This window comes from Euleptes europaea, chromosome 15, assembly GCF_029931775.1.
Source record: "Euleptes europaea isolate rEulEur1 chromosome 15, rEulEur1.hap1, whole genome shotgun sequence".
NCBI classification, from domain to species: Eukaryota; Metazoa; Chordata; class Lepidosauria; order Squamata; family Sphaerodactylidae; genus Euleptes; species Euleptes europaea.
Genome location: NC_079326.1, coordinates 43,420,933 through 43,439,295, shown reverse-complemented (window position 1 = coordinate 43,439,295; position 18,363 = coordinate 43,420,933). Strand labels below are relative to the sequence as shown.

Here is an 18,363-nt window from a genome sequence, read left to right as displayed (position 1 = left end):
CTCTGTGCCACGGGGCTCTTCCTACTACTAGTTACAGTAACTGAACTAGATGAACCAATGATCAGTGTCAGTATAAGGGAGCTTCATATGGATGTCTGTGCCCCATTTTCCAAGCTGCCGCATTAGGAGACAGAATAACAACCTCAGCATTCTTTAGTACATCTAAAAGTAGTTTATTGACAATGGATTTTGTGGGTACTCCTTTCTTTTCTGTATCTCATGATTGCAATTGCACTGATTTGAGCAGCTTCATTATCATATCGTACTGTTCCCTAACAAATATTTTCAGTAAATCTCTTTCATTAGTGAAAACCAGAGGCAGATTGGGCTATTTTATACATAATTATCTTGGCAAGCAGATTCATTATTAATGTATTTTTTGTTACGAACGGTTCCCAAGCCTGTCTTTGCAAGGTGAGCAAACAAATTACAGCTCTTCCAGGCCCCTATTCTCATTTATTCATAGTTTATAGCTCCAAAGTAGAAACCAAAATCATATGCTAAGATTTCCCTCTTCAGGAGGGAAAAACAACAACAAAGTCTTGTCGCATCCTGAAGACTAGCAAATTTATTTCGGTTTGACTCCTTGTAGGCAGGAGCTTGGGTCATTGGATGCTTCTGATCATATAAGGCCTGTGGGCCGGATCTGGCTCTTATCTGGCCAGCAAACCAGTTGAGGCAACCACGCCCCTCACTCTCAATCTGGGCTGGTGAGGCATGGCCCAACCCAACCAAGTGACATTTATGTCATATCCCTCGTAACAATTGAGTCTGACACCCCTGATGTAGTCTCTTCAGTCTTGTTACAAAAAAACACATGCCATAATAAATTTGGATCCTATGAACCATGAATGGAGCAGATTCATAGAAAGGATCTATGGGGAGGGGCTGTGCCTCAGTGATAGAGCATCTGCTTGGCATGCAGAAGCTCCCAGGTTCAGTTAAAGGGTTCAGTTAACGGCATCTCCAGTTAAAGGGACTAGGCAAGTAGATGATGTAAAAGGCCTTTATCTGAGACCCTGGAGAGCTGCTAAGTAGACAATACTGACTTTGATGGACCAAGGGTCTGATTCAGTATATGTTAACTTCATGTGTGATGTGAACTATTTATTTATAGGATAGGGGCGTAGCTCAGTGGTAGAGCATCTGCTTGGCATGCAGAAGGTCCCAGGTTTAATCCCGACCTCTCCAGTTAAAGGGACTGACAAGTAGGTGAGGTGAAAGACCTGTGCCTGAGACCATGGAGAGACGCTGCCCATCTGAGTAGACAGTACTGACTTTGATGGAACAAGGGTCTGATTCAGTATAAGGAAGCTTCATGTGTTCATGTGATCCTTGCCATCTCCCCCTCACAATCGGACTCCCTGGAGCCCACCTAAAGGTTGCTCCTAAGAACTCTGTTGCTCCACCACAAAAATTACTTCTCAGAGTCAGGGAAACTTTGACAGTAGTGTGGGATGCAGGTAAGAAGGACAGCAACTGGAGATGGAATCAGTGGGAAAATCCTGCCCCTTTCTGGCACAAGCTCTTGCCTGAGTGGAATAAGAGCTCATGCAAGGGGTCCATTTTCCTCCTCAAGCTCCAGCCTGATCATTGAGTCATTGACCAATACCAAGGGTCCCTTGATTCTCAGGAGTGATTGGGGGTGGTGGTAAAGAGGCTCCAGTGGAAAAGGGGAGAGGAGGTGAAGATATTTTCCATGAACTCTGCTCCCTTCACAATTCATAAGATTCAAGTCTTAGTCTGTAAGATAATGTAACTCCTGTATTTGCTCTAACATACCAACAGTGCCATACTAAGCTGATTCACAGTGGGTAGCCGTGTTAGTCTGTCTGCAGTAATATAAAAGGGCAAGAGTCCAGTAGCACCTTAAAGACTAACAAAAATATTTTCTTGTAGGGTATGAGCTTTCGTGAGCTCATACCCTACCAGAAAATATTTTTGTTAGTCTTTAAGGTGCTATTGGACTCTTGCCCTTTTATACTAAGCTGAATTATACCTTTCTAAACCAATGTAACTCTGTTTAGGAACGCACTGTATAATGGCTACTTTCTGGTATTTGTTCCTAAGACTAGAAGATGGCACCAATGGATCAGTCCTTGAGCGAATGCTGGCTTAGGTGCTCTACTAGAACCTGTGAGATCCAAATCTTGTGCTGGATCCAAAACTTACCACCACCATCACCACCTTCTTTGTTTCTGATGCAACAATACTTAGGGTGAATGAAGTATGTATCTGGAACAAATGACCTTTCATGTCTCTCTTCCTCTGAAAATTATGTGAGACCAGGGGTGAAGGTAACTTAAATTTCTTACTGGTACTTACCAGGGGGTTGGGGGTGGGGGCTGAAGCAGAAAATGGGAAGTACCATTTGGCCACTTTCGTACTGGTACTCCATGTTGGGTTACTTTCGCCTCATGTGGGACAGGGATAACAGAAACAAATCTCCTTCTAGGCTTCATATAGTTCATTGTTCCATAGAGGCAAGTGTCTTAGGCTAGATGGTTAAATCTAAGTTTCGTTCTGAGGTAACATGCACAACCACAACTGTCTAGAGCAGGGGTATCGAACTCATTTGTTACAAGGGCCAAATATGGGTCCACAGTAAGGGAACATTTATATATGGGGTTATGAAGAAAAAAATTATAAATAGCTGAGTCAAAGTGCCATGAAATATAAACAAGACACATGGCGAAAGGTAATTATGTAAAATTCAAATGTAATCAGCAAAGATTATCAAGATGGTTTATAACATCAATAATTGGCAATCTCTCTAGTTTTTCTCAGTTGATGAAGTTAGTTTCTATCTCCCAGTGAACATATTTTCATAGATGGTAGTATAGTCTCAGCAATATAATAATAATTTTAAAAATCCATATTAGACGTGGTATTGAGGCCATGTAATAGTTCTGTGAAATTAGTTAAATTCACTTTCAGATTGTACATCCTAAGAGGGGTGGGTAGGAAACATCGACTATGCCTTATGTATGTATCTATGTATGTGCCACCAAGTCACAACTGACTTAATGGTGATCCCCAGAAGTGGTTTGCCATTGTCTTCCTTTGCAGAGTCTTCCTTGGTGGTCCCCCATCTAAGTACGGATCCTGCTTAGCTTCTGAGATCTGACAGGATTGGCCTATAGTGTAGTGGTGTAGTGGTTAAGAGTGGTGGTTTGCAGCGGTGGAGTTTGATCTGGAGAACCAGGTTTGATTCCCCACTCCTACACACGAAGCCAGCTTGGTGACCTTGGGCTAGTCACAGCTCTCTCAGCCCCACCTACCTCACAGGGTGTCTGTTGTGGGGAGGGGAAGGGAAGGCAATTGTAAGCCGGTTTGATTCTGCCTTAAGTGGTAGAGAAAGTCGGCATATAAAAACCAGCTCTTCTTCTTCTGCCATACTACTCCAAATCCCCTTCTATGCCTTGTGTGTGCAAAGTGCCGTCAAGTCGCAGCTGACTTATGGCGACCCCTTATGGGGTTTTCAAGGCAAGAGACTAACAGAGGTGGTTTGCCAGTGCCTTCCTCTGCATAGCAACCCTGGACTTCCTTGGTGGTCTCCCATCCAAATACTAACCAGGGCTGACCCTGCTTAGCTTCTGAGATCTGACGAGATCAGGCTAGCCTGGGCCATCCAGGTCAGAGCCTTCTATGCCTTAGTGACACTTAATTCAACTCCAGTATCACTGATTTTCTGATATCCACTGGCAATGTATGCTTCAAGCAGTGGAGTTTCAGTCATGTCCCCAGTAGCTGATAAAATATTACTGAATATCAACACAATCACTTGTAGTGTTAACATTTAGAGCACAATTAGCAATTAACATTGTTTACACAGTTGCTGGCTGGCTTCTGTTTTATAACAGCTTCTCAGAGTTAATAGCTAAGTGCGTCTTAATCGCTGACTATAAAGATGCACCACCTAGTATTTCACAGAGTGGCAGACTAGAAGAGCCCTTTAAAGAAATCGAATTATCGTCACCTGCAACCGTGACATCCAAAGCCATGATCAGATTAGCCTAAATCGTTGAGATCATAGAACAGCACATTTCAGAATGGGAAGGGCCATTAGTAGGGTTGCCAACCTCCAGGTACGAGCTGGAGATCTCCTGCTATTACAACTGATCTCCAGCCAATAGAGATCAGTTCACCTGGAGAAAATGGCTGCTCTGGCAATTGGACTCTATAGCACTGAAGTCCCTCCCCTCCCCAAACCTCGCCCTCCTTAGGCTCCGCCCCAAAACCCGCCGGTGGCGAAGAGGGACCTAGCAACCCTAGCCATTAGGCCCACAAATAATAAATACACCCAACCGCAGAGCCAGCTTGTAAAAGCAGTGAATCTGAGACAGCCACCAAGGCCATGAGATCAAAAGGGCATAGTGGCTCCTCATGGAAACGTATCTGAAAGGATGTGAAATTGCCAGAAGTTACTATCATCTTTTCCATGCCCAGCTTCCTACACTAGAGGGCTGCAACTACAGTTATCAGGCTAATAATCTATTATCCAAACACACTTTTTTCTCCGTTTTTTCAGTTGCAGTTGCTTTTCAAGCTAGGGAACTCCATAGGCAGAGTACTGATTTCCACACCCAGCCAGTGAACTTCATCACAGAGATACGTGTGTTCTCCTCTCTTCCCACGCATGCTGTTCTCGCTCTGGATCGGACCACGATACCCATACACAAGGAGCTTTAGCCTCCTCCCCCAGACTGTATCCCCAAACAGGAATATTCCAAACCGAAGTGGTTAAATTGTTCCTTACCAAGATTGTGACAGCCCTTTCTAGTGTAGAAGGCTGTTTTCACTGTCAGCGGTGAATATGTTAGAAATGCTGGCTTAGATCCACCAGAGTGTTTCTGTGGGTGGAAGGCTTTCCACTCATGGTGCTCAACTTTCTTGCCTCCGTCTCTTTATGTGTGTGTAAAGTGCCATCAAGTCACAGCTGACTTATGGCGACCCCACCAAGGGGCTTTCAAGGCAAGCGAGAAGCAGAGGTGGTTTGCCATTGCCGTCCTCTGCAGAGCCTGCCTTGATGGTCCCCCTTCCAAGTACTGACCATGCTTAGTTTCCGAGATATGACAAGATCAGGCGATACCCTGCCACCTTCCCTTCCTTCTCTCCCCCACTTGTAGGGTTGCCAACCTCCACGTACTAGCTGGAGAACTGATTTCCAGCCGATATAGATCAGTTCACCTGGAGAAAATGGCTGCTTTGGCAATTGGACTCTATGGCATTGAAGTCCCTCCCATCCCCAAACTCCACCCTCATCTGTCTCTGCCCCCAAAATCTCCCACCGGTGGCGAAAAGGGACCTGGCAACCCTACCCCTTTGTACTGCAGCCCAAACTGCCGCCAGAAATGATGTTCCTTCATGTTTCCTGTCTTCCACGAGCAGCATTTTGGGGATAATTTTGGGTTGCAGTGAAGGCGGGGAGGTGAGAAAGTCATGCTCTGCAGGCAGAAATCCTTCTGTCTGTTGAAGTGATCCAGTGGATCCAAGCCTATACGTAGGTGTGATACCTTTTATACAGTAGAAAGATCTTTCATTATTCTATGGAGCCATTGGCACTACTTCTCTCTCCTACATTAGACTTAAATATTGTTGATGCCAGATGCTTAAATCAGACATTGTAGTTCCTGGGACTTTTATGTTAATAGTTTTGAAATTTCTCATTCTTTAATTTGTGCTTAGCATCTGAAAAGGTCTTGATCTAGCTATGAACACATGGAGCAGCCTTAAGCCTCTTGGTTCATCAAAGTCAGTACTGTCTACTCAGACTTGTAGCAGCTCTCCTTGTACATGTGGAGGTCAGAAGTAGGGCTAACATCTGTCATCCCTTTCCTTCTTTTTAAGTCAGTTTCTACCTAGAAGGAATACTGGCATTGGGCTTTTTTTTTTAATTCAAAAGCAACGTTTATGCTATGAAAATGAGATGGTCTTTATTTATAAGGAATCTCTCTCTCCTTCCTAGCATGCACTTCCTTCAGTATTATTTTGATGGTCCAAAAGAAAATGCATCTAATTCCCCAAGAATTATTATTTTTTTGCAGTTGTGCATCTCTCTTAGCAGGGGGCAGAGAGACAAATAAATGGAAAAGGCTCTTCTGACTAGTTTGAAAAATTTCTCTGTGATTACTTTGCCCTAAATTCAATCAAGCTCTGCTGGAATTGTGCACTTTATTCATCTTCTCATTCCTCTCTTGCGAATGCAATTTTAATTATGATTTTGGTTTTTAAACTAGTAGGTCTTTCGCACCAGCTAAAATGGCTTATTATTTCACAATAGATGAGGTGAAATTATATAATGAGAAAGCAAGCCCATTTACAGAAAATGGCTTAATATTGCAGAATAATGGATCTTGGGGATTTGCCTGAAGAAAACCTAACATGTTCAAAAAAATAAATAAAGATAAAACCATCTCAGTTAACCTGTTAGCGTGAATAAACAGATGGATGTCTCTAGCTTTTCTATGCATGCATTTATATGAAACAACATACAAGTTCTGAATCCTCTGGCCCTGTGAAGGACAGTCAACTTCAACCTGGGTGTAGCTTCCTAAGCAGCAAAGTAATGTTTTATTCTGGCTCACAAATTGGTGCGCTGCTTCCAGAGTACGATGCACTGCGAGTAGATAAGGTGACACTTATGTCAAGGCTATGTTGAATCCTAAAAAGTGGAAAACAAAACAAGTTTCTGGCAGGTTGTTTTTTCTGGGGGGGGGGACTCTCCCTCTGTGCTCTCTCTCAAAGCCAATCCTGAGAGTCATAGGACCACTGGGAATGGTGTGGGATGCCGCCTTCAGTCAAAAGGAGGCATTGACATTGCTCCTCGTTCTCTTGCACAAACTCTTACACAACTCATGTGAGAGGTGGGACTAAGTCAGGAGCCATTTTCCCAAGGATATGGGGGACTTCAAGATTCCACCCTATCTCTATTGGTAAGATTACACTAGAATTGAAAATACTCAATGCTTATCATCACAGGAAGAACACATGAAGCTGCCTTATACTGAATCAGACCCTTGGTCCATCAAGGTCAGCATTGTCTTCTCAGACCAGCAGCGCCTCTCCAGGGTCTCAGGCTGAGGTCTTTCACATCACCTGCTTCCCTGGAGATATCGGGGCTTGAACCTGGAACCTTCTGCATGCCAAGCAGATGCTCTACCACTGAGCCACAGCCCCTCCCCATATTGTCAGATAGATAAACCAGATTAGTAGTATATCTTGTTATGATCTGAAGGATTCTGTTTTAGATTTCAGCCACAGTTTGCTATTTGTGAACAAGAGATGTGATTTTTTAATGATTGGTTCAAAAGTTTGTCGATTTTTTTGTGAGTGTTCGGAAGGTTATTTCACTGTGTTGCTTACTAGCGATGCAGTCTAATGAACTAGAGTGGACATTCCAAAGCAGTATTGAGAGGTCACAAAATCCAGTTTATTTATGACAAAAGCAACCAGTTCTTGTGTTCGTATGATCCTACCCCCTCCCCTCATATATGGAATCAAGACAGAAGACTTCCCATTTTCGGAAGTTTTACTGCAGTTTTATTCTGATGTCTAAATGGAGCACTTTAACAGGCTGGAGCTTCCTTTCTTTCCTAATACCTGTGATTCTTAACCACAATTAAGTCTTGATTTAGAATCCTGATTTGTAGGCAAGAAAGAAAATGCATGGCAAAGGTTTTTAGGTTGGAAGCTCTATAAGTATTGAGTGTTATTTTTGAAAATAAAACTGTTGTATGTATCACCTCTCTTGTATGATTTTTTTTAAATCTGGTTTTTGAATGTGGAACAACATCAAAATGAATAAATTGGAAGCACTTAGAAAGCAGCTTTGTGGTTATGACATCAAATTAAATTTTAATTACATTAATTTTCTCTTTATATCCCTAGCTATGCTGAACTCCTCAGGTAATTTGCTCAGTTTGTTGTTGCAGATTTGTTGGAAGCAGGTTTATTTATTTTCAGACTATTCTTAGAGGAATATTTTATAGTTTAAAGTTTAATACATAAAAGAATAGATGATGGCTTCAGTCCTGTATGCCAGCTATATATGCTTAAACGGTGTTTAAATGTTCTATGTTCTATCACAGTATTTTCATATCACATACTGAAATTTATTTATTTAGGATATCTGCTACCCTGCTTTTCTCCCTATTGGGGACCCAAGTCAGCTTCCAAAACATTTAAACAATTTAAATAAACAACTTACAATGTAAACTAACTAATCAAAAAGTACACTAAACTTCCTGATCTGATATGCACTGGAGCAGCCCGTCAAGGCTGCAGGTGGTAAGCCATGGGCTAAGGATCAAGGAACAAGAGCCCTTTGGTTGTTGCCCTTTGGCTCATGCCAAAAGCCTCATGTCTTTGGCCATGGCCAAGCATTATAGTACTTGCAACAGGAGAAAAACAAAATATCAGCCTGGATCTCACATACACCACATCAGTGGGGGTAGCTATACAGTTAGGGTTGGCAACCTCCAGGTACTAGCTGGAGATCTCCTACTATTACCACTGATCTCCAGCCGACAGAGATCAGTTCACCTGGAGAAAATGGCCGCTTTGGCAATGGGACTCTATGGCATTGGGGAGGGGTCGTGGCTCAGTGGTAGAGCCTCTGCTTGGCATGCAGAAGGTCCCAGGTTCAATCCCTGGCCTCTCCAGTTAAAGGGACTAGGCAAGTAGGTGATGTGAAAGACCTCTGCCTGAGACCCTGGAGAGCTGCTGCCAGTCTGAGTAGACAATACTGACTTTGATGGACCAAGGGCCTGATTCAGTATAAGGCAGCTTCATGTGTTCATGTGTCCCTCCCCTCCCCAAACCCCACCCTCCTCAGGCTCCACCCCAAAAACCTCCCGCCGGTTGCAAAGAGGAACCTGGCAACGCTATATATAGTACACTTTAAAAATAAAACTTACATTTTGGCTTGTGTTATATGAAATTTCATATATATTTTGGGCTGGCTTGAATAACATTTGGGCTTATGTGTAGTGAGGGGAAAGGTGGGAGAGAGGCCTTGTCTCCCTGCCCACTAAGCATGGCAGCCCTTCTTCCAGTGCCATCTGCAGTCCATGTAGTGACTTCAAATCTAAATAGTATATAATTTGATTCAGACGATATCTGTAGGGTTGCCAACCTCCAGGTACTAGCTGGAGATCTCCTGCTATTACAACTGATCTCTAGCCGATAGAGATCAGTTCACCTGGAAAAAATGGCCGCTTTGGCAATTGCACTCTATGGCATTGAGGTCCCTCCCCAAACCATGCCCTCCTCAGGCTCCACCCCAAAAACCTCCCGCTGGTAGTGAAGAGGGACCTGGCAACCCTAGATATCTGGGAATCAGACACACAATCTGATCCTACACGTGCAGGATCTAGCCTTATTCAGATGTTAAACCAACCTTAGGTGATGGCCTGTGATGTCAGAGAGGAACCAATGTACTTGGTAGATGAGAAGAGGAAGACTTGCTGTCACTTGCTTCCCTAATTCCTTCTCCACATAAAGCCAAGTCAGCCCATTGTCTTTGTGCATCACAGACTGTGTTACATTGGTGTGTATTCAAAGTATAAATTGGTAGCATGCCTCTGCAGCCAGGGATGGAGGCAAGTGCAGAAGTCACTCTCGTGTTAATGTCCCAGAGGTTACTAGCCCTGTTGGGTTCTACCAGTCATGTTGACATGTGGTTTACAGACATGTGGTATAGAAGGATAAGTTAAACAGGGAAGCATTCACTGATCAGGGGAATGACTCCAGGGGTGGTGGGGAAAGCTGGTATAGTCCAGTAAAGAGTTCTTACTGGTAAGAAAGTGGCCCAACTGATATCTCCTGTTCTGCTTTGACACCCCTAAGACAGATAGCACAGGTAAGAAATATTTCACATCTGAGTGACACATAATAATTACAAATGTAACATGTTGAGACTTTAAACAAGCTTCTGAAGTTGCCAAATCAGCAGTAGAATTGCACAGGTCCATAAATATATGAAGCTCTTTCTTTCCAGAGTTTTCCTAGCTTGGCCAGTTAGTATCACACTTCCATATCTACAGTGGTAGTTGCTGCATGATTGAGAACACCTCCATCATTTATTTATTTATTGAAAACATTTGTATGCGCCCCCTTTCTATCAAATTCAGGATCCTCAGGGTAAACCCTGAAAGATTCTAGGCAGGCCTAGTCAGAAGAAAATCCCGTCCATCTCAGTGGAACTTATTCCCATGTGACTGTCTATAAGATTGTAGCTGGAATCATTTAAGTATTATTTCTATTTTCAGGTAACTTTTTGCTACAAGAAGAATGTAAAAGATTATTTACATAAGGAAAACTTGGGGTCAAATTTAAAAGAAAATGAAGAGTTACTCCAGGAACACAAGGAGATGGAAATTCAGGTTAAGGTAGGGACCTTCTTATTTGAAACAATCATTCTCAGACTCCGTCCTAGCCTGAGGACCGAGTCCTCCAATTGCTTCTTGAGGAGTGGCTGCTGATCTAGGAATATTTTTCTAGAGGGTCTTACTCATAAAACCAAAATCTCTCAAAGTAATAATTCTCAACTTGAAGTTATTTTGGCTGTCTTTCAGCTTGATAAACCCAAAGACTCCATGTATTCTCCAGACAATCATTGTCCTTATGCTGGGCGATAATATATGGATTGAGCGCTGGCTGAAAAATAGGAAGCAGAGAGTAGGAATAAATGGTCAGTTCTCACAATGGAGGGATGTGAGCAGGGATCTGTGTTGGGTGCTTTTCAACCTATTCATCAATGACCTGTTGGAGGTGAACAGAGTGGTGGCAAAGTTTGCAGATGACACCAAATTATTTAGGGTGGTTAAAACAAAATCGGACTGTGAAGAGCTCCAAAAGGATCTCTTCAAACTGGAGGAATGGGCATTAAAATGGCAAATGAGATTCAATGTCAGCAAGTGTAAAATGGTGAACAATGTGATACGTCGTTTTGGGTCCCTATTAAGGAAGCAAGGGGGATAAAAATAAATAATAAATGCTCTTGTCTGACTTAATCCTATGTAATTTTTGGCTGAGTCAGAGTTCGACCTTGGTCTTCCATATCAAAGTTCAACTTCCCATCCTTGGTCTCCATTTATCTTAGTAATAGGGGAACTCTGGTGCTTAGCACATCAATTTCTAGCTTCCTGACTTCCTACAGAGTTTTGTGCCTGTACATGAGAGTTTTTCTCCCCTTTGGTGATTATGTGTCACCGCTGTACCAACACAGTTTTTGTACCACTATGACCAAAGGTTGTTATTTTTCTCTCTCATCCATTGAACGTTTTTTGATGCCCCACAGCTTCTTGTGAAGATATGGTCCATATTTTAGTTTAATGAAGTTTAATTTCACTTCCCCTCCTCTCCAATTGTAGTAATCTCTTTAAAAGCACCAGAGCAATCAAAAGATCCACAAGTTGCCCAATTTTCTTGTCAAATGCAATACTGAAAGCTAAAATTTCAAAAGGTGAGGGGGGAGAGTAGAATAGCACGGTCTATCTTTGGAGAGACACTGAGCACAGGTTACATAGTGCTTTCAGGGACTTTCATGGAGCTCAGTCAAACTGAAAAGTCAATGTAAATCACTCTAAATGATGGCTGGCTGTCTCTAGGAAGCGTGTCACAATTGGCTCATCCTGAAGATCATCTCTCTTTCTCAATATCACGGTGGATATGAGACGACAAGAGTCACTGGAAAAGACCGTCATGTTAGGAAAAGTAGAGGGCAGCAGGAAAAGAGGAAGACCCAACAAGAGATGGATTGACTCAATAAAGGAAGCCACAGCCTTCAATTTGCAAGATCTGAGCAAGGCTGTCAAAGATAGGACATTTTGGAGGACTTTCATTCATAGGGTCGCCATGAGTCGGAAGCGACTTGACGGCACTTAACACACACACACATCTATAGAAAGGGGTCTGGGGCTCTGGTGTCAGGAAGAACCTGACACCTCATACACTTGATAAGCCACATCCTTCAGCAATCCACATGGCAGTTGGAACACTTTCAAACTTTCTCTCACTCCAGCCCTTAGAGTAGGATTGCCAGCCTCCAGGTACTAGCTGGAGATCTCCTGCTACTGCAATTGATCTCCGGCCAATAGAGATCAGTTCCCCTGGAGAAAATGGCCCCTTTGGCAATTGGACTTTATGGCACTGAAGTCCCTCCCCTCCCCAAACCCCACCCTCGGCAGGCTCACCCGCCGGTGACCAAGAGGGACCTGGCAACCCTACTTTAGAGGAAGCTCTTAGAAGTGGCAAAGGTTTCATTTCACGTGACCACTTTCTCACAGGATGTGGTAACTCTTCATTGTTTTATTTATCTCGCTGAGGTACATCTTAGTAGTAATGCAGCTAATAAATCTTTTAAAACAAACAAATAAACGGTGTCGTCCGTGTGGAAACCATCCAGCACAAAACCTTTAGTAGGGGCTGGACCTAATTCACACATGAATATTAAGTGAGTCACAGATCAGGAGAAATGTTCACAAGTTACAACTTTCAGAGAGCAGGATCACGCCTCCTAGCCACACTCCTGTCCCTATGTTATTTAATCAAATTCGTCAATATTTTCCATGGTCAGGGGACCCCCCAGATACAGCATTTGGGAGGGCGTTTTGCACTGCAATAAGAGGGAGGAAGCAAGAAAGTTTTGCTCTGCAAGCAGAAATCATTCTGTCCATAGACTGCTCTCCATTGGATTTGCAATAGTACCTAAACAGGGCAGTCGAAGCCTACACATACTCACTGATACATGTGTAGCCTCTTTTCACAAGTTATACCAGAGTTCAGATGCAGGAGTAGAGTCAATGCACACGATCCCACTCCACCCATTCATTCACTATGTTCAGGTTGTAAATTGCACTCAGTCCTTGAGGAAGGGATTAGCGGTGATAGCAAAACCTACATCATGGAAAGAAGGGAATGGCCCTACAGATTAGCCCAATGTCCTTCTGTGCTTATTTTCCCCTGTGATAACTGAGATTTAGCTTTTATTTTAAAACCCATAAAGTGCTCCCTTGTAAAAAGCAAAGTCTATAAAGCTGAATAATGAACATGTCTTGTAAGTGAATGGAACACCGTCTGCAGAGATTCTAAAGAATAATGAGTCCATTATTACTGGTTTAGGGACAGAATATCAATCAGACCTTAAATATAACTAAAGGCCTGAGAAAATGTTCAGGGTTATAATATATAAGGATTTTTTTAAAGAAAAGCTTTATATCATTGTAACGTATTGTCACTGGAAGTCTGATTGAAAGGTTAAAATGTAAACCATGTTAGATATAACAAGGGCATAAGGCTAATATGGTTATTAAAGGATATTAACTTCTATTTAAAATTTGTCTAAAAGGTTAGCATGGGAGAACTTACAGTGGGGACAACTTTATGAATGCTATTTCCCTTCAAGTCGTTTCACTATGAGTGGTATCATATTTCCTCTAATCAAATGTTTGTCACAAATGGAATTTTAATTAGAATACTGAATACCACTGCAATAATCTAGACTACGTATTTTGTTTGCGAACAAGGTTTGTATGTCTCGGTTCATCATAAGAGGATTCAGTTTTATTGCTTCCTTGTTCCCTGTAAGTAACCGAAGATGCTCCAGGACCCTGGTCAGCAATTAATTTTTTAAGAGGGGCCATATTTTGAATTGAGCGGTGACCAAAGGGCAGAGGATATCTTGGTAGAAATGAGGATGAAATCTGATCATTTCCCAGGAGGCTTTGAGATTTACCAGTAAATGTCAGAAGTGTTGGTGATTCGAGGCATGTTTTGATCACTTAGAAGTATCGGCCAAGGTAAATGCTGCCTTTTTAAAAGTAAATGTCGGAAATGAGAATGAAATGTGGTCATGCACAGAGAGCGCTTAGAGTCGGCCTGGGGATTTTCTGGACTGGACACAGTTCATGTCAAGCTGGGGCTAAAGCAACGCTAGGCTGGAGAAAGCCGAGGAGAGTATTTTGAGGGAAGAAGGCGAAGAGTCCCTTTGCTGCTGAGGCACATTATCAAACCAACCTTGGAAACTTTTATAAAGATCCAAGAATATCACATGACCTGCTCTGACCAACTGTTGTTAAGAGATTTCCTTGTAGGTCTGGCTGGTTTCCCTGTTGTTCTGTTCTTTGCATAGACCTGGAGGGATGCTTGACATCCACTAGTCCTATTGTGGGTTCAGGTTCTACCAAAATATTATAACGTTCTGACATTTCCTACAAACCTCCTTAAAGTCTTTTGAACATATGGTGTTGTTATACTGAATGAGGCCATAATGCTGCCTAGAGAGCCAATGTGGGATAGTGATTAATAGGTTACCAACCTCCAGGTGAAAGCTGGAGATCTCCTGCTATTACAACTGATCTCCAGCCGACAGAGATCAGTTCACCTGTAGAAAATGGCCGCTTTGGCAATTGGACTCTATGGCATTGAAGTCCCCGCCCTCTCCAAACGCCTCCCTCCTCAGTCTCCTCCCCAAAAATCTCCAGGTTATTCCCAACCTGGAGCTGGCAACCCTAGTGATTAAGAATGTTTGGACTAGTACCCAAGTTTGAATCCCCGCTCGTGCCATGGAAACTTACTGCGTGACCCTGGGCCAGTCGCACTCTGTCAGCCTAACCTACCTCACAGGGTTGTGAGGATAAAATGGAGGGAGAGGAGAATGATGTAAGCCACCTTGGGTCCTCATTGGGGAGAAAGGCAGGGTATAAATGAATTAAATAATGAAGGAAGGAATATTCCAATTTGTGGTAAATATAGTGCGATGGTTAGAGCACCATGCTAGGAATGAAGAGGTCCGAGTTCAAATCCCCTCGCACCAAGAAATTCATTGGGAGACCTTCGCGGGTCCCATGCCTTCAGCCTAGCCAACCTCACACAGTTACTGTGAGGATAAGATGAGAGCCATGTATGCCACATAGAGGAAAGGTAGGATAAAAATTCTAAGGACCTTCTTCATGTACTCTGCCTTTGAGCTATGGTCCTCCACCTTAACAATCTTTAAAATGACTAGTAAAATGACCTGCCGAAACCCAGTACACTGTGGCGTCTGAGTTGTTTTAAGGCCATCTGGTTTATAGATTGAATATGAGGTTTTAATTATTGTTTTATGTATTTTAAAGGTTGTTACCTGCCCTGAGCCTGGCTTTGGCTGGGAATGAGGGCAGGCTATTAATTTGAATAAATAAATAACAACATTCGGTGGGTTTCTGCTTCACCATCATTTCCTATAAACCTATACAAACAAGAGAATCGGAGAGGAAACAAAATCTTTAAAAACAAAGAAACTGTAAGAGCATGATTGAGCCCTAGCAATATTAGCTCAGACTGTGGCCCTGCCTTAGTGGATCTGATGTGCGTGCCAAGTACTGTGTGTTCATAGAGCTGTTGCATGCCCAGTGGGGAACCCTGGAATGTACACACATGAATAATTCCCCTTCATAGAAAAGAGCAGAGAGCTTTGGACGTTGTCCATTTTTTGAATGCCCTACCATTTTCAGCAGGGTTTTGGATACTGTCCATTTTGTAGGAGACAGGAGGACCATTATTTGAAGTCGATGGGACTGAAGCACGTTGTTAAGCACTTAAATTCCACAGTACTTCGGCATGCTCAGCAAAGCTTTTTGTGGATGGCACCAGAGTGAAACGTAGCAATTTCGTGATTACATTCTTCTGTCAAATAACAGGCCGCATGCTGTTGCATTTTTAGTTGGATTGCCCATTATTTTGTTCTTAAGTGATGCAATTTTAGAGGCTATTTACAGTACACGAATGCTTCACGATAGTATTACCTACCTTGAATTTGTTATTGGTGATCCTTATTTAGTAGAGTGGGCATTACACACCTCATTATCTGAGGTTACACCCTTGGCATTGATGACTGGATCTGTCCCCTATTCTTAGCCTCTGTTCAGTGTTGTGTGTGTGTGTAAAGTACCGTCAAGTCACATCTAACTTATGGTGACCCCTTTTTGGGGTTTTCATGGCAAGAGACTAACAGTGGTGGTTTGCCAGTGACTTCTTCTGCACAGCAACCCTGGTATTCCTTGGTGGTCTCCCATCCAAATACTAACCAGGGCTGACCCTGCTTAGCTTCTGAGATCTGACGAGATCAGGCTAGCCTGGGCCATCCAGGTCAGGGCCTGTTCAGTGTTACAGAAGGAATAATTATTCTTGGTAATACTTGCTGGAGGTATTCCCTTTCACTGTTTACCTTAATGGTGTGGCGAGAATTTTGATATTAAACATTGGTTTGGCTTAAGAAGAACCAATTTTATTAATCTGTAGCTTATTAATCTGTATCTTAGAAGCCATATGAAGACCTGACTTTTAGCTGACCCCAGCTCCAATTAGGATCCTGAGCTAAAGGGCATAGGAGATTACATTACTTGGAGTTAATCACCCAAAACACATCGGATGCCCTAAACTATGTTTGTGATAACAAGTAGAGCTGTCGGAAAAAAAAATTCGGTACAGTTCGGATTCGGCCGAATTTGGCCCTTGTGGGTTTGGAACGTGCCGAAGTCCGAACTCCCCCACTTCGGATCCGTTCAATTCGGCGGGAATTCAAAGTTCGGAAACAAATTCGGCCGAATAAAGCCATTAAAAACACAATCGCGCCTTTCCGCGGCTCTGGGGGGGCATTTTTGGGGTTAGAGGTCCCAAACTTTCGGCAGAGCTTCAAAGGACGTTTATTGAAAGACTCCCCAAGTTTTGTAAAGATTGGGTCAGGGGGGGCTGAGATATGGGCCCTGAAAGGGGTCCCCCCCACCCTTAATGTGCATCTCTCAGCAGAGCTTGCAGCCCATGCACAAAGCTCCCAGCCCCGACAACAGCTGAGAAATTTGCAAAACAACTGCAAAACAACACAACCTTGTTAAACAACACCTTTGCAACACACAACTGAAACCTCCCCCCTCAAACCAAGGAGCGAGAGACTCGAGGGGGAACACACACCCCAGGCAGAACCGACGAAAGCCCCCTTTGGCTTCCCCCCCACCCACAGAAACTGCTCCCTCCCCACACACACACAGACTCTGCTTTCCCCCACACACACACACATACACAGGAGAAAAATTATAGATTAAAGCCCCCAAAGGGGTCTTACTGTGGCTGTCTTCTGTTCCATCAAGAGGGGCTGAAGAGGACTTGTAATCCAAGATGATTCCAATTAGGCACGGAACGTTTTGCTCTGGAGATGCACAGGATCGGCTGATCCATTCATCCCAATAGGGAAAAGGGGAAAGGGGAAAGGGGAAAGCCCATATCTCGGGACCCCCTGACCCAATGTTCACAAAACTTGGGGGGTATCTTAAGAACACTGGTCTGAAACTCCGCTCAAAGTTTGGGATCTGCACCCCCAAAAATGCGCCCCCTGCAGCCATGGAAAAAGAAAAGGGGGGAGGCGATATTTCTGCCCCCACTGAACCCATCTTTACAAAACTTGGGTAGTATCTTAAGAATAATTGACTGAAGCTATGCCCCCAAACTTTTAGCATAGTTTCAGTCAATTAATTCTTTCCCAGATCCCAACTGGAGGCTGGCATCCCTACTTTGGCTAAAGAACACAGTTAAAAATTGATTGCATGAGTGGCATTAAATCTATTTAACGGAAATAACATGCCATTCAGAACATCTAAATGTTTGGGAGTTGCCAGTGTTGTTTTCTTCTTTGCCTTATATTCTCTTGTAAGTACAACAAACTGTATGTTTTTACTGGTACATGTTTAATGTGATGTTTGAGCAAAGTGTGTGTGAAAGGTCTGTCTTTCCTATCACATTCTCTGGTCCTCGCTTTTAGTGAGTAAAGCAGGCAGAGAAATTCCACTTATAAAAAGAACCGAGAAAAGGGAGAAGCAGGGAAAATTCTCCCATCAAATGTCTCTGATCATGTAGCCATTAGGACTAGAGGTAGGGTTGCCAACAGGCTTGGAGAAAAGAAATGTCCTGACCCTTTAATAGAAGGGTCCCTGAAACACTTCAGCTGCCCATTTCCTCACTTTAAGTGTCTGTTAAAGAGACAGGGCATTTTTCTCAGGGTCTGCTGGCTACCATAACTTGAGGGGATGACTCTTTCTTGACTGAAGGAGGGAGACAGGTATTATTTATTTATTTTTATTTTCGAATTTATAACCCACCCTCATCCCCAGAGAACCAGGCTCAGGGCGGCTAACAATAATTAAAACATAAATAAATTAAAACATAAATCTAATATAGATCAAGTACATCCTTAAAACCATAATCCTTAAAAACTATTTAAAACTATTTAAAACCCTAAACAGATGGCCATAACTATACCTAGGCACCACAGCAATAAATGTCAGCAGATCAGCCCCCCAGGTTTTAAAGTGCGGGGCGGGATGGGGA

At 43.0% G+C, this 18,363-nt stretch overlaps 1 protein-coding gene across 1 annotated transcript in view; it reads left to right on the top strand.

The window, feature by feature from the left end:
- The window catches only part of CCDC141 (coiled-coil domain containing 141), a 116,776-nt gene that overhangs the window by 47,661 nt on the left and 50,752 nt on the right, over positions 1-18,363 (top strand). Inside the window, exon 6 of the mRNA XM_056861530.1 lies at positions 10,272-10,391. Coding sequence (XP_056717508.1) covers positions 10,272-10,391 — 120 coding nt within the window. The remainder of the gene's footprint in view (positions 1-10,271; positions 10,392-18,363) is intronic.